The sequence below is a fragment of the Panicum virgatum genome, chromosome 7N (genome assembly GCF_016808335.1).
Source record: "Panicum virgatum strain AP13 chromosome 7N, P.virgatum_v5, whole genome shotgun sequence".
NCBI lineage: Eukaryota > Viridiplantae > Streptophyta > Magnoliopsida > Poales > Poaceae > Panicum > Panicum virgatum.
Window position 1 is genome coordinate 10,774,883 of NC_053151.1, and position 24,306 is coordinate 10,799,188.

General features: G+C 46.9%; 2 protein-coding genes, 1 long non-coding RNA gene and 1 other non-coding gene across 24 annotated transcripts; 2 read left to right on the forward strand and 2 right to left on the reverse strand.

Moving 5' to 3' along the window:
- Positions 1 to 4,254: 4,254 nt before the first annotated feature.
- On the forward strand, positions 4,255 to 4,955 carry LOC120682506 (proline-rich receptor-like protein kinase PERK2; the record flags this gene model as incomplete). Its single annotated transcript, XM_039964459.1, has 1 exon — positions 4,255 to 4,955. A coding segment is annotated over exon 1 (603 nt), but the record flags the coding sequence as incomplete, so codon positions are not given.
- A 67-nt stretch (positions 4,956 to 5,022) lies between these two features.
- On the forward strand, positions 5,023 to 8,160 carry LOC120682507. Its single transcript, XR_005678481.1, has 4 exons — positions 5,023 to 5,141; positions 5,234 to 5,331; positions 7,755 to 7,816; positions 7,912 to 8,160. It is a non-coding gene; the product is annotated as an uncharacterized LOC120682507 (long non-coding RNA).
- Positions 8,161 to 13,225: 5,065 nt separating this feature from the next.
- Positions 13,226 to 15,728, reverse strand: LOC120682149. Of its 21 annotated transcripts, none has more exons than XM_039963910.1 (5): positions 15,394 to 15,728; positions 14,937 to 14,986; positions 14,410 to 14,590; positions 13,907 to 13,975; positions 13,226 to 13,822 (listed from the first exon to the last, which is right to left on the reverse strand). In XM_039963910.1, exons 1-4 carry the CDS (start codon positions 15,605 to 15,607, stop codon positions 13,914 to 13,916), a joined length of 507 nt encoding a protein of 168 aa, XP_039819844.1. In that variant the 5' UTR covers positions 15,608 to 15,728; the 3' UTR covers positions 13,226 to 13,822; positions 13,907 to 13,913. The 21 variants fall into 21 exon arrangements, 8 of the variants coding, with proteins under 8 accessions (XP_039819844.1, XP_039819843.1, XP_039819845.1 ...); XM_039963909.1 differs by having other exon boundaries at positions 13,226 to 13,831; XM_039963911.1 differs by having other exon boundaries at positions 13,226 to 13,783; positions 13,873 to 13,975.
- Positions 15,729 to 20,239: 4,511 nt separating this feature from the next.
- Positions 20,240 to 20,346, reverse strand: LOC120684106. Its single transcript, XR_005679089.1, has one exon. It is a non-coding gene; the product is annotated as a small nucleolar RNA R71 (small nucleolar RNA).
- Between the last annotated feature and the right edge of the window lie 3,960 nt (positions 20,347 to 24,306).

A 24,306-nucleotide genomic window follows, 5' to 3' on the forward strand; every position in this document is an offset into this window, starting at 1 on the left:
TTGTTCATTGTTTGGAGGGGGTCCCTGCCTACCCTTATATATCCGGGGGGTTAAGGTTACATGGAAAGTCCTAGCCGAGTACAGTTGGAGTCCTACTACAACACAATCGGGTAGTTTCCTTTGTACTGCAGCTAGTTCTACGCCTATTCGAGTAGTTACAAAAGTGATAAGGTACCTCCATGAGCTATCCCTTACTCTAGAACATTCTATATCTATAAGCAGTCCCGTTGTCCCGGGTCTGACAAAGTCTTTACAAGATTACAAGAGTTGTTACAAGCAGATTATTCTGCCAAGTTCTTCAAGATCTCCTCGGCAATCACTTTTGATTCTTTACAATAGCCCTGGAAATCCTCATCAGAGCAATCAGCGGCTATTCTTTTAGCTATGGGAGCTAAGTTATGCTGAGGCCAGTAAGACTTAACAATTCCAATCATATGGGTCAGATAATTCTTGGAGGTAGCCGTCATGATGTCGAAGAACTTCTTGGGAGCTTCTTCTAAATGCTCCACCAAAGATTTACTACTCGACGATCTTCCTTCAGACTCTACCATATCCACAATGACTTGAGCTGCTACTACTAGTCGAGCTTGGTCACTTGAAGAACCTGATACAAGGACATCTTGGTGATTATTCAATTATTGACAAAGTACTATCAAGAGAAGATTCAAGAACTTACAGGCTTGGGCAATCTGTAGTTGTTCTTGGAGCTTGGTTTTTTCCTACTCAAGGCTTTTGATTTTCTGCTTCATCTTGTAAAGTTCTCGTGTGTGCTCACAGTTAGCTTCATAAAGCTTGTTCCGTGCAATAAGAACTTCATCAAGACATTTTGCAATTTTTGCATTCTTCTGAGCCAAGGTGTTCCGATTGTCTACGGTCTGATATAAACCCTGAGATTTCAAGGAGTGATTGGTAACATCCTACAAGTGCAACAAATGATATGTCAGATGTCATAAAGCACTCGATATCAGCAAAGACAAGACAGCGGAAATGTTACCTTGGTAAATTTGAAGCTCCATTGCATATAATCCACAAGCTTTTTCACATTTTCTATGGATAGCAGTGGATCATCAAAGAGCTCCTTTCCCAACTCCTCCTGGACAGATTGAGGAAGAGTCCGAAAAGGTACTACTCGAACGGAATGATTCTTTGACCCTTCAGCTTCATCACCACCAATTCCAGCAGCAGTGGCAGTTTCCCTAGTAGCCCAGATGGAGTAGGCTTGATTGTTTCGGGAGTTGACTCCTTTGATGTTCCAGAAGTACCTACATCTTGATAAATAGCAGCAGAGTTCTCGACCAACCCAATTATTGGTGACTCGGGGGCTGATCGAGTAGTCAAATTTGGGTCACTCTGCACCCAGTTATGGAAATTTTGGATCTGATCCTTCTCATGCTCTGGAAGGTATTGAATCCTGAACAAATTGAACTCAGCACAAGATAGTTGAGGACAAATTGGATCTAATGGAGGAAGTAAGATTCTTACTGGCCACTGTCGAGTCGATACGCTTTCCTCTACAATAATGATCCAGGTGCAGCTTTCCACTTCTTTTCATTATCGCCACCTGATTGGGCAGCATCATCTGAAGACGGAGGCATGCAGTACCATGTTTTATAATTCTTCTGCAAAAAAAGTGGTTTCATCAGAATAAGTAAAGGGTTTTTATGCAAGTACTCGAAGATGCTTACCTAGGAATTCTCGGGAGGATTGCCTGTGACTAGAAGAGCGCTGGAAGTATTAAAGACTCATCAAAGTTGTCGAGTAGCTTGCAGCACCTCCTTACTACTTCAGAACGAGCCATTGGTTCAGGAGAGAATCTGGTTGGATCGTTTTTTCCCTCATATCTAAAGGCAGGATGTTTTCGACGCTATAGAGGCTGAATCCGACGGCTCACAAAGGAAATTACTACATGATCTCCGGTGATTCCTTTCTTCTTCAACGTTGCAGTAGCGTCAAGGAGGCATGTTACTTGGCCGCCACCAGGTCCAGTACTCGACCAACATGCTTGGACTTGGGGGGGCAGGGGTTCTCTCCGGAAGTGGAGATTCAAAGTTCCCAACATGAAACCAGAAACTTTTCCATGTGACTCCTTTACCCGCTGGCTTATAAGATAAGTACTTGTCTTGGGTCTCAGGACGGAGTACCAATTCACATCCTCCGACGACGGCGGGTTTGGTAGCATTTGGAATGGGTACAAGGATGAAGAAATATTGGAAAAGATGGAAGTGGGGAAGAATGCCAAGGAATGCTTCGCAGAAATGGGTGAATATAGAGAGATGCAAGACAGATTGTGGGGTCAAATGATGCAATTGGATTCCCCAGAAGCGAAGAAGAGCATGAAAGAACTCAGAAACAGGTACCGCAAGACCACGTTCCACAAAATCACGGAACACAACAGTTTCAAGCGTACCTTCGAAGGGATAATCTTTCCCTTCAGTTGCACGCCATTGGATCACAGCTTGACTCTGGAGAAGACCCATAGCCTCCAGTTCTTGTACAGCTACTTCAGACATTTTGCTTTTGCGCCAGCCCATGGAAAGATTTGCAGCCTCTTCATCTTCGACTTTGGATTTGTTACTCTTGGGAGCCATCTCAATGTCACGAGCTATGCTCTTAGGCTCGGGGGCTACGAGAGGGGCTAGTGGATGGAGAACTGAGAGCACAAGTAATTGGGAAATTTGGATCCAAATTTGACGGCGGCCAGGAGTCAAAGGGGTAAAACAAGAGTCAGCGAATGGGTCTATATGATTCCCAATGACAATTCTGTGAATACCTGGAAGATCAAAGGTTGTTCACTTCTCCGAGGAGTTTTGCCATATATTTTGTCATGAGTTTCGGATCCTTAAATCTAAATCAAGAGATTTAAATTCAAGACTCGGGGGGCTGTGGGATATGTGTATCAGAGATTTATTTTTTAATTTTTTTGGAAATAAAGAAAGAAAAAGACTGAAGTGACCCTCAGCCTAATTCTGCGATTCAACTAAAGGCTTGGGGGATACTCCATATGGAGCGCGAGTACTTCACGCACCATATATGATCAAGATTTCGGGACTTGAGCACCTCACAGCCTCGGAACAACCGGAAGTACTTGGACGACTACTCGACGTATCTGAAGGAAGGCCCAGAAGCAACCAGAAGGACGCTATGATTACTTGAAGTACTCAAAGACGCCGCGCCAAGTACTCGACGCCTGCAGGACTCGGCTACGAAGAGCTCAGGGGCTTGTCAGACCCGGGGCAGCGGGACTGCTTATAAACATAGAATGTTCTAGAGTAAGGAATAGCTCATGAATGTACTTTACCTCTCTTGTAAGTACCCGAATAGGTGTAGAACTAGCTGCAGTACAAGAAAACTACTCGATTGTGTTGTAGTAGGACTCCAACTGTACTCGACTGGGACTTTCCATGTAACCCTATCCTCCCGGATATATAAGAGCGGGCAGGGACCCCCTCGAAAGATATCAACACCTAAGGCAATACAAACAACCACACAGGACGTAGGGTATTACGCAACTCGCGGCCCAAACCTGTCTAAATCTTTGTATTCCTTGCACCATCGAGTTCCAGAGCAGTCGATCCCTACCTACAAACCTTACTGCTTTGGGTATCTCTGAGCAGACTTGGCGGTAAACACCGACAGTGCGTGCTTGGCATGTGTGCTCTTTTCTCCATCTGTTTTGTCCCACTGAATTTTTGGATGGAGTTTTTAGGGAGGCATATGAGCGGGCAATCATGAGAACAGTTCTCGTGGCCGAGGTCATAGATAGAGCTGGTTCACTTCCTATGTATTCAGCTACTATGTTTGTCGTAAGGATCAAAACAAAGTAGCTGAGGGACTGCTGTTGGGGGAATAGCCCAGCCCATGAGATTAATGGGCCTCATGCGGCGGCTCGAGGACCTGATTGTAAATCGTGTACTCGCTAGGGGGCAGGGAGAAAATTACCACCTCCCTCTCCTCCTATATATAGATGACCCTAGAGGTCAAGGGGGCACTCTCTTCCCAATAAGCATTTTTCTATCTTGAACTCGTGTCATTTGCTCTGATTTTTGGTTTTTGTGTATGACTTTGGTGTTTACACCTTTCAGCTGCTTGGCGAAGTCTCTTTCCAACAGGGAGATAAAGGCAAAACCGTTCATTTATGTAAAAAATGGAGATGTTGAATTTGTAAATTTATCAAACGAGCTGAAATAATAAAATAGAGTGAGAGACATTATTCACAAAAAATATTCCAACGAAACCCACAAGTATTGTAGTGAAACCCGCAAAATCCCAATTTTCTCCTCACACGAGCGCTCCCTTCCCTCCCCAAATACTAGCTCCTTGGCCACCATCCCCCACCTTGCTCAGCTCCGCAGATGTCGTCCACGCCGCCGCCGCCGGTGTTCGGCAAGCCGGGCAACCTCACGGTCTCCGTCACCCTGTCGCCAGACACGCCGAGCTCGCCTGAGCCGGAGAGCCCGGGGTCCGAGTTCTCCACACCCCCTACGAGTCCCCGCTCTGAGGACTCGCCTGAATCGCCGCCGTCCACCCCGTCGGCGCTGGCACAGAGAGCGCCTCCACCCCCGCTTGATGGTTCGGTCCCCACGCGGCCGCAGGTCAGGACGGTCTCTCCGCTATTTCCCACCCCTACGAGTCCCCGGGCCGAGTACTCTCATGAATCGCCGCCGTCCAGCCCGCCGGCGCCGGCGCAGAGGACCCATCCGCCCCCACTGGATGATTCGGTCCCCACACCGCCGCTGGTCGGGACGGTTTCTCCGCTGCTTCTCGCCCCAACGAGTCCCCGCGCCGGTTACATGCATGAATCGCCGCCGTCCACCCCACCGGCGCCGGCGCAGAGAGCCTCTCCACCTTCACCTGTAGATTCCATCCCCACGCCACTCGTCAGGACGGTCTCTCCACTGCTTCATGCGGAGGAGCTCTCCCAGACCCCGCCGGTCGAGGTGCTGCCGCAGTGCCGCTGCAGGTGCAGGAGTTCCCCCCCCCCCCCCCCCCGCCCCACCCCCCCCCCCTGCCCCCCACCCCCCCCCCCCCCCACCCCCCGCCACCGGTCCAGGTGCCACCGCTGCAGTTTGAGAAGGCATCACAGGGGTCAGACGGATCGGTGCTCTCGCTGTTCTGGGACGCGATTGCGCGCATGCAAGAAGGTGATCTGTGAGAGAATTCTGAATGTTTATACATTTGGTTGTGCTTTTGACTAATCATCCGTGATCACTGGTCTAAATATTTCTTGATGCAGCGCATGCAAGCTTGGATGAGCACATTTCGAGATGGTTCGGGCTGGACCAGTCCAAGTACCAGTGGGCGCTCAAAGAATACTACGAAAGCACCGGACAGGTTATCTTGCACTTAAGTTTCTTCTTTTGTTTGTAGTTTGTCATTCCTGTTTATTTTGGCTGGATCAGTGGTCGTGAATCGTGATTCCTGACTGTTAGCATAATTTGGGTGCAAATTGACTAAATAGTCAGTGTTTTGCTGTTGGGTGATGGAGTGCATCTGGTTTGGGTTCTTGGCTGCTGTAGGTGATGCAACGTAGACTTTTGGCATATAGTTGTTGCTGTTAGTCGTATATATCTTACAGTTGGGTTGCTGTTTGACATTGGCCAGAGTATTGGTTGTGTATAATTTAAGGTAATAGTATGGTGACAGTAATGTTGTGTCTGTTTGATGAGCTGTTTGGCCCCAATCTTCTGTGGGCAATATCTGCAAAATTCTTGTATGATCTAGTTCATGCAGGTTTATCCCTCTTTTAGTTGAGATTCAAACCACTTACTCCTATAGTCCTACTAGCAGCCACTTGTTATTTCTATTTTAACTGCAATGTTTGTAGTCTTCGTTGCAATTTGTGTGGGACTATTTCCCTTTGAATTTCTTGTGATTCTCTCTTCAAGGCATGACATGTATAAATTAAATTTTTAATTGGAAGTCAAAATTTGAATGGAACTATTGCTCTATTTTTGAATCGATCAACTTTCCTGATAGCATTGGTTAATGAGATGTGCTGTCACTCATTGTATTGGAGAATGTCCAAAGGGTTACTGAAAATCAATCCTTAGAGTCTCCTCTCCATGATAAATTGTTCATAGAAAAATGCCACTTCTGTTTCCATCCTTTATCATTCAATTGCTTAGGACCTCCAAATGGCCTGGCTGTGGACCTTGATGCCTTGGCTGGCTTTCTGAACACTGTGTTAACATAAAAATGGTCAACAAAAAACAAATTCTGCAAGCTTGACACTCTACAGCTATGTTTATTTATAGGATGAGTTGCATATAACTGATAGTATTTTTTTTGGAGAGTAGATTGCATTGGAGCCACCTTAACTTATCTGCTTACTTTACATAGCTCCATAATCTATTTAGTTTTGCAACCAGTGCAAGTTTAGGAGTCTATGAAAATATTTCACTTCGTTTGTAGTTTCCCAAACTTGTGCTTAGTAGGTCACTATATGTTGTGCTTTCACCCCCATAAATTTTCTTTTTCCCCCATTTGCGGTTTAATCAGTTAACAGTTTACTTATGACCAACTGGTCGGTCAAGCTCTCATGAGACGTGTGACTCCACTGTAGGTGTTGATATATAGCTTCATATTAATCATTTATAGAGGTAGATGCACATATTTGGTATCGAAAAGGATGACTTAGACCTGTGGTTGGTACCAATTTTATATTGTTGTACATGGGTTTTCCTTTGTCAATATGATTCGAAATGATTCTTTTGTATGGTGTTACCAGTTCCTAGTGTGAAGGAGCAGACCTGGTATAGTGCTTGTGGCATGGAGCCTCTCCACTTGTGTCCTGACAGTCCTGGGTTCGAACCAGCCTCCTTGCAAAATATAAGCAAGGATCAGGCTGCCTAGAAATTCCCTTCCCTGGAGGCTGGTGCCCAACTTGTGTTTGAGCTTTTAGCACTAGGTAGTGGGTATGACCTTAATGGCAGTTCCTAGATTAGCTAATTTGAATTTTATGGTGGTAATGAAGGGTCTGAAAATCTCTTTTTGAATATTTCATGAACGTTGGCATATGTAAACTATACACATGCAAATTCCTACAAACTATCATAGCAGATACTGTTAGCTTCAGAAATTTAAAAACCAAATACAGAAAGAAAATCATGAAAGATCTATCCCCTGGAATGTGGTATAATGCTTCCCTGTGGTAGTATAGTAGCAGGAGGATCTCAAATTTCTGTTAGTTTGAAATATTATGGACTAACTAACTTGAATGTTATTGTGGTAATGAAGGGTCTGATGACTGCTTGACTGTAGTATATTTTCCGTTTCACTTAGTGGTCGGTTGATTATGGATGCAAATATCTGGTACACAGTTTGCTATGGACTAAGTCCCTAAGGCAGTACCTTCTCTAATTGCATACCTTTGAAGTGGCCAACCCATTCCACTCATGGTGCTGTAGCCACTTTCTGTCTCACTTCCCCTACCATTTGGTTAGATCCTTCCAGTGGACCTTGGGGGGGAGGGGGGGGGGGGGGGGGTCGTCCATTAGAGGGGTACCTTTTCCTTACCACAGGTAGGCGCCTATCCTTTCACCCCCCATGTTTGCGTAGATGCATTTTCCTACACACAAGTATAATGTGATTAAAGTTATTGGCACCATTGTTTTGTATCCAGAATATGCTCTACTATTTTCTTGTTTTGTCATTCCATATTGGGAAAGACTGATATGTGTCCAGCAATTTAGCCAAATCAATACTTTATAATTATGTCATGTCCAAAGAGCATCACATTTGCCCTTAATCGGCAGGAGATTGGCAAAGCTTGCAATCCGAAGGAGCACAGTTGTAAAACATAGGAAGTATAAATAAGGTAAATCACCTGTTTCAACAGACTACCAGCTTCTATATCTCCGTTTATTTAATATAATATTCATTTGATGGATCTAGTATAATTTTATTTTGCAGAAAATTCTTTCTGGATTTTATGTGTGTAACTGAGCTGGTGCTGTACGCATGTAATGTTCGATTTGGAATATATTTTGTTGTTGAGGCCTCTTTTGCTGCATCATGTAGGATTCACCTGAAGAACCATGTTCTTGGTTGTAACAATTCCTTTGTGCCGTTACTGTAGTTCCGTTGTTTACAGTGCTTCGAACTCGATACATTAGATGCTCTGGTGTATGGAATGAATTTACCAACGAATTAAACCTTTAACTTTTGTTCTTAGTTAATTGCTAGCACATGTGCGGCCGTGCGTTGCAACTGAATCCATCCGCTTATGTTGAAGTGCACTAGCTTCAGGCATCAAGGGCCAAGCAGTGTTTAGCCGACCGTGCAGCCCGCCAAGGTCATAATCATAAAGAAGCTAACCGAAACCGAGTCAGAAGCCAGACAGAAAACAGCCGATCTAAAAGCGTCCTCGTCTGCCATCTTTACCAAACTAGATAAGCTGAAGTTACAAGAATTAGAGCTGCTGGCACCGATGTTGGAGGTGTGAGAATCCATGTCTCCATCTCACCGAGCGGGCAAAAGAAGAATTTTCTGTACTGGCGCAAGAGGCCAAACAGCGTCACAAAGCCTCCAAGTGAATCCCCGGGTCTGATGAAGAAGATCAATGCCTGATTGCCGATGTGGAAGCTATCCGCCGGCATGCGATTGAAGCGACCCAGAGAGCATTGGGGCTATTATAAAACATTAGCCGTGTGGTCAGCTTTTGAGTACTTGTGTTATTCTTTTGCGCCCTGCTTGTCAAGTCTGGATGATTGTCCTCGCTGCTTCTCCCTCCTTCTCGCTGCTTCAGGTTAAAGAGGGCGAGCGGCAGGCGAGCGCCTTTCCCCGCCGATTCGCCGGCCCCCTCCCCTTTGGCGGCCCTCTAGGCGGCGGAGCGGGTAGGGGGCCCGGCACCTTGGCGCGTGGAACTTGTATAGCTGTAGATATACTCTACTAGCTCGGTCTACCAGCGATGGCATGCGGGTCATCGGCATTGGTTTGCTTTCTCCTGAGCTTCTCCGGTGGTGGCGGCGGCAGTGTCGGCGCTGTCTCCGGCGAGGATCGATGGAGCCTTTTGCTCCTCCTTGCGGTTACTGTTGGTGTCGCCGGTGGCGTCGTCATCCACGGTGAGCAGGGAGTGAGGTTAGATCTTCTCTACCTTCTAGCGTGCGGGGTAGAGTTGTGGTCTTCCCCCATGTTGGGGTCCTTGTCTGGTTGGCCGGCGAGCTCATCGTTGACCATCCAGGACTTCTTTCCGGTGTCGCTGCGTCGGATCTGCTTCCTCCGTTGGCCATGGTGTGGAGAGCGCCGCCTCCTTGGGTGCGGGGCTGGCAGTGCTAGCTCCGGGACCCTCTGCTTCCGGTCGTCGGCTTCTTGGTTGGCGGTGGCGGATTGGATGCCGGTCTTCACTTGCTGTGGAGATGGCCGATGTGCTTGGGAGGCCGTTTACTCAGCTTCATCGCCTAGCAGTAAGTCCTCTTCGGTCTCCACCTTGTGGACTTCGTCGTTGGTGAAGATGGCGGCTATTGGCTTGGCTCCGGTGGACTGCGGTGGCCGGAACTCTCGAGGACACTCTCCACGCTGGGGTTGCTGGTTGTAATTTACAATATTTCCAGGGTGTTTTCTGTAAAATTCCATGGATATACTGTTCTATCTGGATAATACAGTCCCCTTTCGCAAAAAAAAGTCTGGATGATTGTCCTCCTGTGGTCGATGTGAACAGTGAGCTGTAACAGATGAACAACAGTTGGTTTTGTATTACCGGGATGCTAGGGATAGGATGTCCGATGCGTTGGACGCCCTTCCCTGCAAGCACCTGCTCCCGGGCTATGTAGCCCCCCCCCACCTGCTCCCGGGCTATGTAGCCCCCCCCCCCCCCCCCCCCCCCGCACGCCTCCCACCCAAGGTTTAAAATAGCCGGTTATAGCTTCTGCTATAGTTTCTAGAAAGGGCAGCTGCTATGCCATTTAGCCCGCTAAAGTCGGCTATAGCTAGCTAAATGCCGGCTATAGCCCGCTAAACACCGTAACGGTAGCCCTGCCGCTAAACGTCATAGCCGGCAATTTAAAAGCTTGCTTCCACCAGCCAGTTCCTACCTCCGCGCGCCCCCACCAGCCAGCTACCACGCAGCTCCTTTTGCCGGCTGCGGCTCACCTGTGGCCACGGCCGCAAGGGCGCAGCAGTGCTCACGCGGCCAGGCGCGAGTGCGGGCAGAGAGCTCGCCCGGTCCACCCTGCTGACGGCGCGGCGGCGCCACCTGCGTCGGAGCTCGAGCCCGCCTTCAGCGCCGTGGCGAAGCTCCCCCGACGGCGTGACCTCCCGGGTGGTGAGCCCCCCGGCGGCGCTCGTTGACAGCGAGCTCCCCAGCTCTCCATCCTCATCTATTTTGCTAGGATTTGTTGCATGTTGCAAGCTTATATTTCATACGCATATTGTAAATTTTTTTGAATAATATTGCAAATATTTCATACGAATGTTATAAAAATGGATCTAGATGTTATGATGTTGCACGTGCTTCACATGCATATTGCAAATGTTTTACTTGGATATTGTATTTCTATCGTGGAATATAGAATATTTCAAGCAACATGAAACAAATGTTGCGGTGGATTTTTTTGCTCTTCATTGATGATGGATAATAAAAAAATTTAATATGTTGCCAGCACTGATTTTCGATGTTGCATATGTTGAGTTTTCTATATTGCAGATGCTGATTTTACATGTTGCATGGATATGGGATCTGCTCCCATCAGACGTCTGGGCGCTAGCATGTCCTTTTGTATAATATCTTTGCCCTTAAGGCGACATGTATCATGTCCACTATTTCTCAGTCGATGCTCTTTATCATTGGCTTTACAAGCCTCTTGAACCTTGCCGATGAACTTACAACTTACAAAACGCTGATAAGGTCCAACGGCATTCGTTAATATGAAAGTCATAATTAATTGTTCATGTAGCCCGATGACTCTAGAATACCCAAATAACTCTGTTGATACGTCACATTCTAGTTCATCGGCTGTCATAGAATCGCATATATAAGAGCTTGTCTTCATTTTCCTTGTCTAAACCTTGATTCATATTAATACAAGCTGTCGGAGCCAATTGCTTGGATCGGCTTTAGCCCCATTTCAGAGACTTGTAGAAACGCACCTTCCCAGACTTTTCTGGAAAGACATTCCATGCCTTCAACATCCCTATCGGCCACCGCAATACTAACTGAAGTATCAGCCGATACAACCTCGACATCATTCCTTTGCCACTGGATTAGGCATTGATGCATGGTAGAAGGAACGCAACATTTGGCATGGATCCAGTCACGCCCGAGGGGCAAACTATAAGATCCCTTCCCATCAGTAACAAAGAAAGTGGTAGGCAAAGTCTTAATACCGATGGTGGGTTCCATGTTCAGAATCCCCCTAGCCTGTGAGGGATTATCACTGAAGTCCTTGAGCGTCATATAGGTCTTGATTAAGTCTTTAGAAGTCTTTCCAAGTTTCTGATATGTGGTGTATGGCATGAGGTTGACGGTAGCGCCTCCATCCGCCAGCACCTTGGTCATTGTCTTGCCATCGACGAAGCCCTTAGCTTCACGTGCAATGGCTTGAGATGCCGATGCTTCTGTTTTTCGAGCTTCTGGAACACGGTAGGCTGTGAGTGTAGGATTAAATCTGTAGTTGTCTCCTCATCGTCTTCACCTTCCTGGCAGGCATATTCCGTAGGTAAGATAAAAACCATGTTTATGTTGGCCGATGCTCTGGGCTTATCTTCCTTCCTCTTAAGGTGCCAAATCTTGGTGGCCTCTGCTTCTAGCTCAAGCTTATTCCTAATGCCTAAACATTGTACTCTTCTCTTCTGTGACCTGGTCAAGCCCCCGGGACATCACCGCATGTCACCCTCAGGAATATACTCACGCTAGTACGAAGGCTCATCAGATTCTTTGAATCGGTTATGTTTTGTTGTTCCCTCTTCTAGAAAAGTTAACCGTTCATGTACCGGGGCTCTATTTTGCGGCCGATCATGATGATTGTGTGCATCAGATCGTCTGTCGTGTATTAGCCTTTCTTCTTCCTAGAATCAGTAATAATTCCGATCATGGATAGAGCGATGCTTCTTATTATGGTCGCGGGAATTCCCCAGACGATGATTGCACTCGGGGTAGTCTCACACCGAAGGCAACCTCAAGCCCTCGTTCCAGCAGTGAGCAAAGAAAGGGCAACGCCATGATCTTCGTGTTCCATGGCTTGCTGGCGTCTCTAAGCAACATTTGTGATGTTACCCATGTACGATAGCCGCCACTAGACCTCCGTACATATCGGCCACGTCACAGACCAGATATTCGGACTTTCTAACCTCATCTTCTCAAACTTGGTCCTTCGAATCAACTGGTCTAGCTTATCTTGCTCTAGATGTTGTCTGTACCTTCAGTCTCTCAATCCCAAAGTCTACCATGTTGACTAATGTATACACCTAGAAAGGATGTCCGTCAATATTCATCAGCTTCTTATCACCTTCAATTTAGATCTTGTCTTTCTCAATAGTCGATTGAATCTGCTGACGGGGCACCCTGCACTTATTTGTGCTGTGAGACATGGAGTGGTGCCACTTGCCGCATTTCTTATTCTTCAACTCTTTAGCCGATGTTATGTTATAACTAGTGGAGATGCACGTACCACAGTCACGTGTTTAAAAAAAATTATTTAAAATAATTGAATTGCATCAAACAACCATTGAAAATTAAATTTGTCTATTAATATCATAGCAACCCAATCTAATCTAATATAAACTAATCTAATCTAGGGACTCGTACGAAGTTGCACACTATGGTATTTCAGGAAGGCTCTTACTGGTTATCATAAACTCGTACACGTATTTCACATCCAAGCGTGGTACATCGTAAAACTTCTTTACAAATGTATCATATATATAGCTAAATAAAAAATTTACAAATCCAATAACAGACACTTTATAAATCAAGGCAAATAAATAGTGCAATGACTGACACTTTATATATCAGAAGTAGAGAACCAACATCGAAATGCGGAAACTAAAGTAATAGACAACCTAAAATATTGTAGTTCAACATGATTTTGCAGCAGTGCATGGTTGCAGGATCTCAGTAACCATGAATCACCCACATGCGAAGGACTTGGGGCTCCTACTTTCTATACAATTGCCGCATTCAAGCAATGATTAATGGACTATTATTATAGCATCATAATATGTGTAGAGTGCAACCATATTGTAAATATAATATGAAGGCAACACAAGTGAGCAATCCTGCATTTTAATAAATATAAATCATTTGATCTCGTAACCAGTTTTTTTTTAATGTAACAGGAGGGGTGTGATCCCCTACTGGTTATGTGTATTAAAAACAAAAGAGAGTACAGAGAGTGTTTATACAGAAAGAGCTGAAAAGTAGAAGTCAAGCACTAACACCTAAGACTGAGACTCTAGCCATTGTACAATGCTTGGGAAATAATTCTTTTTTGCTCTATGGATAACCAAGGCAAATTCTCGTATGAAACAAACTTTGGTCCCATGGATTGAGAAGACTTCATTCCTGAATATGAAGTTGTTGCGCGATGTCCAAATACTCCAAGACATGAGCATGATTACTTCCATAAAGAAGGATTCTGCAATTTGCTGACGTAGATCTTCTAGGAGTACCAAGGGACTCAAATCAGACTGAATGTGAAGGCCAATGCTACTCCAGCATTGCTATGCAAAGGGGCAGCCCAAGAATAGATGCACAATTGTCTCATCTTCTTGATTGGAGCAGAAAACACAGCTATAGTCATCTAGATGCATAGTTCTTCAGAGCATTCCTCTGACATTTAGTCGGTCCCTTAGGAGTAACCAGAAAAAGATTTTCTGCTTTAGTTGGCTGCATGACCTCCAGAGCCACAGAAAAGAGGGATCAGTTTCTCCTCATACCAGTTTTAGTTGAAAGAGAGCAGAATGCTAAAACCTTTAGATCAAAACTCGTGGAAAATTAGTAGCAGGCAAAGATGATGAGCAGAAGAATGAATGAAGGCATCTGATGAAGGCATTGAGGCGGTTAACAGTACCATAAGAAATAAAGGGCATCATTATAATCTCAATTTCTGTACAAAAAAATATAAGAGCTTATAATTGTGATATTATCCTATTGAAACATAGGCCATGAGTCTTATCCAAAATCTAGAAAGTTGAAATCAACATAATTCTAACCTGCCAGGGCCCCTAGAAGTGCACATATCACATAGGAAGTTTCCAAAAGCTGAAGGTATTTTTAATGAGAATATCAATTCCTGCTTAAGTGGTTTTCTTTTTTGAAACCACACTTTTTTTTTTTTGCATCCCTTGATAGGACCATGTCATCACAGCTCACAGGTAAAGATACTTCCCAACTTTGCAAAGCGAGGAAAAGACACGTAGATTTCATGTTTGAGATGGATTGTTCTAGTAATTTAGATACATGGAAGCACTTACACGGGAGATCAATTACCCACAGCTTCCACATCATCTGATGCCTACATGTTTTCTCTGCTTTTCTCATCATCCCCAGAGCATTCAGCCTAAATGGAACCCCTGTTCCTAAACCAACACACATGGTCATATACTCATATAGCAGCTTGCAGGCCCTGGCAAAGGAGCCCAACATGATCAGGGCCTGAAAAAATCTATAAATGAATCAGGGTTTCATATCTACTAATAATTATTTAGAAAGTAATTACTATGCTAGTTAAGCTCCCATAGTTGTTGATCCACTCTTACACACACTGGTCTCTCCGTTAAAAGAGTAATCAAAACGTTCAAAGAACAAATATTCCATACATGTACTAATATACTATGTGATGGTTCAACCTTCAGATATATGTTTCTCCATCCGATGCACAAAAGCTAGTACAATACAATATAATATAGAGAGCATCCTGTAATATTATAAATTTCATAGCTTAACAACTGTGTTGAGAAGATGTCTCTACCAAACAAAAGGAACTGAAATTCATGCGTACCTGGATGATTCTCCAAAATAGCATAGTCAATGAACACTTCCATGATCCAGCTGTGGCACCACAAGCATAAAAGAATAGAAAATAGCAGCAGTTAAGATGATTTGCTTGTGCATGCATGTGTTTGAGTGCTTCTGAAAAAGAATCCGAAGAAAAAGAATCAACAGGCACACCATGCACCTTTCTTCCAACTACAACAGGATAGAAATTTAGTACTGGGTGGTGGATTTACAGGAAAGTTTTCATTTGCGCTTCAAATGAGATGAGATGGCAAGCAGGACTGTCTATTATCAAGTAGTATAGTAAGACACTGTGTATTGTTGACTAACAAACTAATTCTTAGTATTGATTTTCTGGTCATATTAAAAAGATTCTATTAATCATGTTTTTTAAAGCACATAAGCATATACATAAAACTTATGGAGCTGCCCAACATTAATAAAGGGTCATATTGGAATACTCAATGGAGCTCGCCCGTCTCCCAGCGCCGCCTGCGCCCGCACTGCGTGCCGCGGCTGCCGCCGTCCCCGGCCGACGCGTAACCGGAGCTCGCTGCCGGGATCCACTTGCGCCGTCGCGGTTCCTTTCTCTATCAAACAAACCTTCTCCTCGCGCTCCCCGCAGCCCACCCTCAGCAGCGGTGGCAGAGGATTGGCGCGGGGGTGGAGTGGCATGGCGGTGAGGGCACACGGGGATGGAGGAGCATGGGAGCAGACTGTGGAGGAGCAGGAGGCGAATAGGGAAGGCAGATGCGGATTCCACGGAGAAGACAAAGACGAGGAGAAGGAAAAAAAATGGAAATCTGTCTACAGGACACTGTGAAAGTGTAGTTTTGTGTGTAACACACCACAAAATTCAATATTGTTTCTCACACACCGTGAATGCTTGATTTGGTCTGCAACACATCATAGCAATTATAATAATCATTTTCAGCTGAACGAAGATGTAAATAGACCATTTTGCCCCCGGGCCCACCTGCCATCCTCTTCCTCTCCCCTCCTCCTCCCTCCTCCCTCGCCGCGCACGGCTCTGCGGTGAGGCCGGCCGCAGCGGCGCCATCCTCCTCCCTCCCTCTCCGGCGTCGCTCCTCCCCCTCCGCCGAGCCAAGGGGCGGCGGCCATGATGGGTCAATGGCGCCGGCGGCTAGATCTGCCGCGCCCTCCTCCCTCCCTCTCCCATGGAGGTGCGGACCCGCTCCTTCCCCGGCGGCGGCCCGAGCGCAGCGCGGCGGAGCGGCCCCGCCCCAGGTGCGCGGGCGGCCTCCCTCTGCTCCCCTTGCCGGCGGCCACCCTCTGCTCCGGGCCCGTGCTCGACGGAGACGGCGTCCATGGCCGTCTCGGGCCGACGCGATGGAGTATGGGGCCAGACCCCGCGCAGCGGCCGCCGCCGCTTGAGTAGGGGGCCCTGCCCCGCGCGAGTGCGGGAGGCGGAGGGAGGAGGAGGAAGTGAGCCGGATCCCGCCGCCAGGGAGGACGCACGAGCGCCGCCGCCGCCGGATCCCGCTCGCGCGCCGAGGTTGCGCCGGCCTCTACCACCGACGCCACCATGGGGGGCGCGACAGGAGGGAGCAATAGGGGAGGGGGCGAGCCGAGCCGCTGTCCCGCCACCGCCGCCAGCCGCTCCGCCTGCGCCGGCAGCGCCCCGCGGCGGCGCCATGCCGGGCGGGAGGAGCAGGAGGGCGCGGCCATGGAGAGAGAGAGAGGTGCGCCCCTTCCCGCCAAGCCGTCCGCCGCGGGCTCGCCGGCCGCGCCGCGCGGGAAGGGGCCGGGGCGGCTCGCCGGCCGGCGTAGGGAGGGGGCGGGGCGGCCCGCCGGCCGAAGTAGAGAGGGGGCGGCGGAGGAAGCAGGAGGGTGCGGCCATGGAGAGAGAGAGGTGCGGGAGGGAGAAGCGAGGAGGAAGAGGGCAAAGGGCAAAACTGTCTTTTTATCTGACCTCTCAGTTGAAAATGAGTAGTTTATTGGATGTAGTGTGTGATAGACTAAATGACCCTTTCGCGGTGTGCTGGGAACAAATTCGAGTTTGGCGGTGTGTTCTACACAAAATCATGCTTTCACAGTGTCCTGTGGACAAATTTCCCGAAAAAAAAACTGAAAATGGGGGAGGACCAATGGGCGAGCGGGTACATGGAGGGCGGGTATGAGGCGCCGTGGTGAGAAAAAATAGGGGATTTGGGCAAAAACATTTTCCTTGATGCTGTTTTTGTCTTCCACCAAATCCTGTCAAGCACCCAATTCTTCTATGTGGGCATTAAAGAGTTCTTTTGTGATAGGGATGGCTAGGTTAATGTTGGTGAGGATTGTTTCCAAGTCTTTCATCCTTTATAGTATAGATAGATTAGGAGACAACTGAATTTGCTGCTCCATTAGCAAGAATTCAAAGATTTGATCAGCTTTGTTGATGCCAAAGCTATACCTTTCTGTGTTGGCCTTTATCCAAGGGCAAGACACATGCTTCTTGTTCTCGGTCCACTCTGCAAAGCTGATATTGGCTTTATCTTCATAATCCGATCCTTGGGCATCAACATGTGATACATGCTTCTGATATCTTGCCCCCCCTGCATCAACATGTGATACATGCTTCTGATATCTTGCCCCCCCCCCCCCCCTCCCAGGATCCTGGTAACGACTTTCGAGAGCCGATATCTTCGGAATTATTATTGATGCTTGATTTTGACCCAATTTGAGTCAAAAATTATGAACATTAATATCCCATGCCTACATATTTATCCAAAATAATGCCAATTCATTTGTCCCTAGGATAATATTAGTATGTCGAAATTTGGGCAGAAATACAGGTTAAATGCACGTCAAAAGAAAAGGCCCATCGACAAATTGGAGCACGTTGTTCAGCCTCCATCCCATGGATCAAAGGGCACACCACTGGGCCACTGTTGACAGCTCTGAAGTGCTGAATCGATAAAATATGAGCATCAACATTAGTAGTAGGGGTTATTACTAACAAATTGTTGGAGAGTATTTGTATGCATGTCGCTTATGCTTAGAGATGAGGAGGAAACACACTCTCAATCCAAGGAAACATCTTCTCGACGAATCAAGCATGAGCATGAGGATCCATGGGCCCACCAGAGGGGGTAAACCACCTCAACAGAGACCTGGGCACCTAGAACCGATTTAATGACCTACTTGTCAATCACCTGGCCGAAGATGGTGTCAGTGTTTAGCCGGCAAGCCCATCGAGGGATACCCCCAAGGTGGTAGATTGTAGGTAGGGTTTCGCCGAGGTTTGGAACCAATGGTGCAAGGAACACAAAACTTTAGATAAGTTTGTGCTGTGAGATGCATAATACCGTATATCCTATTGGTGGTTTGTATTCCCTTAGAGGTCGATGATGTAGGTTATCTTTTTGAGGGATCCCTGTCCACCCTTATATAGTCTGAGGGGACAGTTTTATATGGAAATTCTAGCCAAATGCTAACATAAGAGTTGTCGGATATAAATATCCTGGATACCCAAAGACGGAGGATTAACGGGACAAACCGCTCCGCCAAGCGAGCTGATAGCATCGTCAGTGAGCCCGACCTACCCGGAGGGGCCCAGTCCTATCCGACCCAAAGGGAAGGCTCTTTCCGCCCAACCTAAGGGAAGAGCCCATGCCTCGCTCGACCTATCGGGAGGGTCCTGCCTCATCAGACGACCTGATAGACGAGGGGATTGCCCCATCCTGTAGGAATGGCCCACCACGACCCGCACCGTGCGGGTCTGACAGCTGCACAGGTGGACAGGAGTTAGAGTAGGTTAGCAGTTGGGAGTTAGAGTCGAGTCGAGCTTATCTCGGGGATCCGGAGTCATCATCGGAGCTCGGTATAAGCTCTTGTATCTTTTTCTTTGACTTTATTAATATAAGTAATATTCTTTATTTACTTCGAGTGGGCTTTACTTTCCGCAAGTTGTTTATCTTTCCGAGTACAAGTACTTGTCTGCAGAAGTAATTTACCTCTAGTTCAGTTTAAGTTATCTTTCTTGTTTGTTGGAGTTTGTCTTATGGGTCTTCTTGCCCGGACTAGTGAGCTCAAGTTAGTTCGCTAGGTTGATTGGGATATCTCTTGAAGGCCTCAAGAGAAATCCTAGTGCCGAGTGCAGACGTGGTGTCTGACTCAGTGCTAGCTAGAAAGTGTGTTTCACCCCACGATACCGCAGTGGTAGGCAGCAAGTGGTGCCAGCCTTGTCCGTCCTTAGTAGTCCACCACATCGGGTGCTTTCATAGCAGTAGTTGCCGACTGCCGTTGGACTCCCTTCTCATCCCTTTCTGAGTCCTTCTCTGAGGCCACCGAAGTAAGCTCCAGGTTCTCGTCATCAAGGAAGAAGTTTAGGTCTGTTCTAGCGAGGCTAGCTCGGTAGTATAGAAGTGTTTTAGGTGTCCTTTCTCGCTCGTTGTCCTCCTAGCTGCTACCTCTGTAAGGTAAAAGAGTCTCCTGTGTCAAAAGGTCATTGCCCGGCCACTATCTTATTAATTTATCTGGCTTACCCCTGTTGAATTAGTCGGTTGATATAATCAGTAAAGGTTATCAATATGATTTATGATATACTTTAACATAGTGCTTCCCTGAGGATTTTTACGATACCCCAGAATACTCCGTGGTGAAGGGCTACACCGGTGATTCTGTGCGCTTGAGGAATCCTATTTCATATTGAGGATAAGAGGCACCAACAAGCATTTCTGGCGATATTGCCGGGGAAGCAATTGGCTAAAGTTATCGTAGAATTGTGTGATAAACTTTACTATTTTATCGCCGCTAGTTTTAGCAGGCTTACCATTTCTCTCTCTTTCGTCTGATTGATGCAGAGCAGTGCATGACCGGTTTCGATCTACCAGCTAACTTCAATCCGAATCCAGAAAGAATTGGGCGAATAGTGAGACGCCGCGCGTCCCACCTCAGAAGAGACTCACTTGGAATCCTAGTTCATCCACTTCAGCAACACCCATGGCTAAGACTCTTTGTCAGTACTCAGCCCCGTCCAGCACCCACATCCCTACTAGACTGAACAGTGACCAAGGAAATGATGGCTTTGAGCTCAAGTCTGGACTGGTGAACATGGTCCAAGCAAGTCCATTCTACGGTAAGACATCTGAGGATGCCAACGCTCATCACCAGAATTTCCTGGAAGTGAGTAGTACCATCAACCCCAAAGGCACTACGATGGATAATGTTTGTCTTCGACTGTTCCCATTCTCTTTGCTCGGCAAAGCGAATACGTGGTTCTACACCAACAAAGCAAACTTCACCACTTGGGATGCCTGTTCCAATGCATTCCTGACCAAGTACTTCCCGATGGGCAAGACAAAAGCCCTCCGGAGCAAGATCTCCAGATTTTAGCAACTCCCGGATGAAACCATCCTAGAAGCCTGGGAGAGATTTCAGGAATACATCGCAACATGCCCACACCACGGCATGGAAGAATGGCCGATCATTCAAAGTTTCTTCCATGGCCTGAACATGCCAGCCCAGAATCACATCGATGCAGCATTGGGTGGTTCTTTTCTCTCGCTCGACGTCACTGGAGCGAAAGCGCTGGTGGAGAAGATTGCTTCCAGCCAGAGTTGGAAAGGAGATAGGCAGTAGCCCTGAAGGGGAGTTCACCATATCGACAGTGTCGGCATGCTCGCCGCCAAGATGGATCTTCTCATGAAAAGGATGGAGTCTCCACACCAGGATGCGAACCAGATAATGGAATCTTGCATGACATGTGAGACTTTTGGAGAGACTGGACATACGGGCAACTCTTGCCCGCTCACTCAGGAAGAAGCAAATTTCGTTGGAACGAACAATTCCAACAATTTGGGATTCCGTCCTTAGCAGGGTTGGAACTCCAAGCCCAACCTTCCCTTGGGCCAACAGCAAGGTATGAATTTTAATAATAATTTTCAGCCTACCTTAAAAGACCTAGTGTACGGCCAGAAACAAATTAATGACAATATTAGTAAGAAATTTCTTGCTAATGATAAGATCTTTGAATCAATGGCCGTGCAGCTAGAGGGGCTCAATTCTGTTATTAAAAACCAACTGAGCTTTAACAAGATGATAGAAACTCAAGTAGCTCAGTTAGCCTCATCTTGTCCTAACAATAACTCGGGAAAATTGCCCGGACAACCGGAAGTTCCCCCGAAGGAAAATGTTAGTGCGGTAACTACACAGACTGGTAAGTCCACACAGGAGCCACCCTTTCCTAAAGATGCAGGATCTCGGCGGAAGAGCATAACCTCCAGCACTCTGCTGAAGATGAAGAATAGGAGGTGGCCGACGAGTCCAACACAACTGCTGCCCAGGAAGCAACCATGGAACCCCCGAGAACTTCATGGTGTCACAATACAACTGTCTTATCGTTTCTGGAATGGATAAGAAAGCCGGTGGCCGACGAACAATTTGGCAAGTTCATCGAGGTAATTAAGAAGCTATATGTCAACATACCGCTTCTAGATGCTATGCAGGTTTTGATGTATGCCAAGTATATCAAGGATATCCTTGGGAACAAGAGGACTTTGCCCACCACCGAGGTCGTGCAGCTCACAGAGGAGTGTAGCGCAGCTATACTCGATCCTCTCCTGGAGAAGAAGAAGGATCCAGGATATCCCACGATCACATGCTCAATCAGGAGCCAACACTTCGCACATGCTCTTTGTGATCTGGGAGCAAGCGTCAGCGTCATGCCCAACATAGTTTATGATAAATTTAACCATCATGCACTTGCTCCTACTGCCATGTGCTTATAGCTAGCGGATCAATCGGTCCGCTATCCCGCGGGGATCGCGGAGAACATTCCGGTGAAAATACAAAATTTCTTCACCCTTGTCGATTTCGTCGTTCTCGACATGGAAGTCAACACAAGGATCCCTCTCATCTTGGGGAGGCCATTCTTGAGCACGGCGAATGCTCACATTGATGTGGGAGCCGGAGAAATCCAGCTCAACATCAATGGGCAGACGGAGAAGTTTGCCTTCCAACCGAAGGTCGAACAGTGCTCCCAGGTCAAGGCATGCGCTCATCGAATTCATGGAACGCCTATGACTTCACGACGCAATCAAGGTGCACAACCACAAGAACGCGAAACAGAGGATTCAACATAGGAAATTTCTGGAGTCGGAGAAGAAAGAGATCGATACAAAACCCACCACAAAGAATGTATGGTGGAAGAAAGTGTATATGTTAGGAACTCCATCCGGCGACGACAATGAGACCAAAGGTATGGAGAGTCCCGGTCCGGACTCAAAACCCGAGCTCTCTCCGTGAGAACCATGGTACATATCCATTCCTTGCATTTGCATATAGGATAGTTTATTTTCTTGCATCATTTCATTTCCACAGCATGGCATATTTGATTTCTAAGCCAAAAACCTTTTGATTTTCAAATATTTTGCATCAAATAGTTTGCATAAAAAAAGAGGAAAAATTTTTCAGCCAAATGTTAGGCCGGCCAGCCCCACCTTCTTTGCTTTGGCCAGGTTGCTGCAGGGAGACAAATACTTGGAGTGCAGGAGGAGCAAAGGTAAAGGGGCGACGCAACTTTGGATGGTGCAGGGCCGAGTGACCATAATCATGGCCAGCCGGCCTCCCCCCTCCATTGACGTCCCGTCATCACCCACCAGAGCATGAGCACCTGCAACTCTAGTGCCTAGACTTCGACGTTGAGCAAGGAAGGCCGCTCGGGAAGCTGCCCGGCATGGCCCAGGCCGGCCGGCCTACCCCCTGCGCGCCACTATAAAATCCAGAGCCCCCATCATCGTTCATCGCACCACAAGCTCGAGTAAGCGAGAATCCCTTCTGAACTCGAGTTCCTTCTCCCTCTTTCTGAGTCTCCTTTTCCTAATCAAGCTCTTAGAGCTAATTAAGTAAAGAACTCAAGTGCTAGCTCACCCATAAAAACAAAAATATTAGTGTAGCTTTAGTGCTAAAACTAGTTTAGTTCTAATCAAATAAAAATGGTTCATTAGTAGTAACCATCCCCCTCTAAACTAAAAATCACAAAAATATTTTCTTTGAATAAACAAGGCACGACATAATGAAGAACGTTTGTGGTGGTTCATTCCCCACAAGAACGACTAACCCAGTAATCTCTGTTATATATTTCCTTCGGGTATCTTTTGCACTAACATTTTGCAGGAACCATGTCTCTGTGGGGCGGCATTCGGAATACGGTGAAGAAGTCCAGCTCGTCATCCTAGAGTTCATGAGGATCATCAGCATCCCGGGATAACATGACGGTGGACTCGGTCAGCCGGCAGTCGCTATCCCGGGAGGAGGAGGAAAACCCTGCATCCCCCGTAGTTCTGAAGAGCCGTCTCAAAATCCGAGTCCTGACTATGGTCGAACAGATCGTAGTCCGGACTGATTATGAGCGGGATGCCCTCGAGCTGCTGAAGAAGCAGTCGTTCGGCCACGCCAAGCGGTTCAAACCAGACTTCCTCATCACTACATGTTGAACATACGTGAAGCAGGACGTGAACCGCGCGTTCACCGCAGCCGGCTGGGCAAACTTCACCGACATCACCGAGCCAGGTTCGCATCTCTTGACCATGGAATTCCTTGCAACCCTACATGTTGAAACCGTTGGCACTAAAACTAAAATCCACTTCCGTCTGTTCAACGAGTTCTTTGAAATGAAACCTAAGGATTTCAGAACAGCATTGGGCTTTAGTAAGAAGTGCACATTAGACTCTCTGTGCTAGCAAATGAACTTGTTTATGGCCATAGTTCTTGGTGGAGTGCAATCTCAAATTAACCTGTTAGTAGTAAGAACAACATTATCTCCATTCATAATCCAACTCTGAGAATCCTAGTAAAGTACCTCGCCATGGTAGTTTATTCCCGAGCAGACCTCAGGCTTTGCAGCTCCTCGGATCTCATGTGCCTTTATGCTATGGCAAATGCCCCCGTCATGGGCATGGTGTCATATTGGCAGAAAATGATCATGAGCAAGTCTCCCATCGACATAACCTCTATGGTTATGTGCATTGCAAAAACGTCAATGTTATGGAGAATGCTCAGGTTACCTATCTGCCCTCGTTTGAGGAGTACCAAAACATTATCGGTCTGGACCACTTCATCCACACTCACATGATGCGTGAGGGTCTTGGGAACTCAATCTTCATGTGCTATCTGCGGTATGACAGAGAATTCGAGTTCCCTTGCCCGAGGCTCTGAAGCGTCCCCTCATAAGAGAAGACTTAAAAGTGATACAATATCAGTCCCGGGAGGCTGATAACACTTTTATTACATCTGATGGTACATCACCGTACAACTCTACGCGGAAGTGGGCAGTGAAGCGCCACTATCGCGAGGATAACAACTAATACCCACACGACGATATTAACTACGAAGAGGGGGTCATCAGAGTCTTGCGCCATACGGAACTTCCT

What these genes read in the sequence shown, in the direction of transcription:
- LOC120682149 (XM_039963907.1), bottom strand. Translation starts at nt 15,607, where the DNA reads ATGCCACTCCACCCCCGCGCCAATCCTCTGCCACCGCTGCTGAGGGTG. An exon ending in AGACGGGCGAGCTCCATTGA is followed by an intron (nt 14,987 to 15,393) that starts GTATTCCAATAT and finishes GTGGTGCCACAG; the next exon opens with CTGGATCATGGAAGTGTTCA. An exon ending in TATTTTGGAGAATCATCCAG is followed by an intron (nt 14,591 to 14,936) that starts GTACGCATGAAT and finishes AGATTTTTTCAG; the next exon opens with GCCCTGATCATGTTGGGCTC.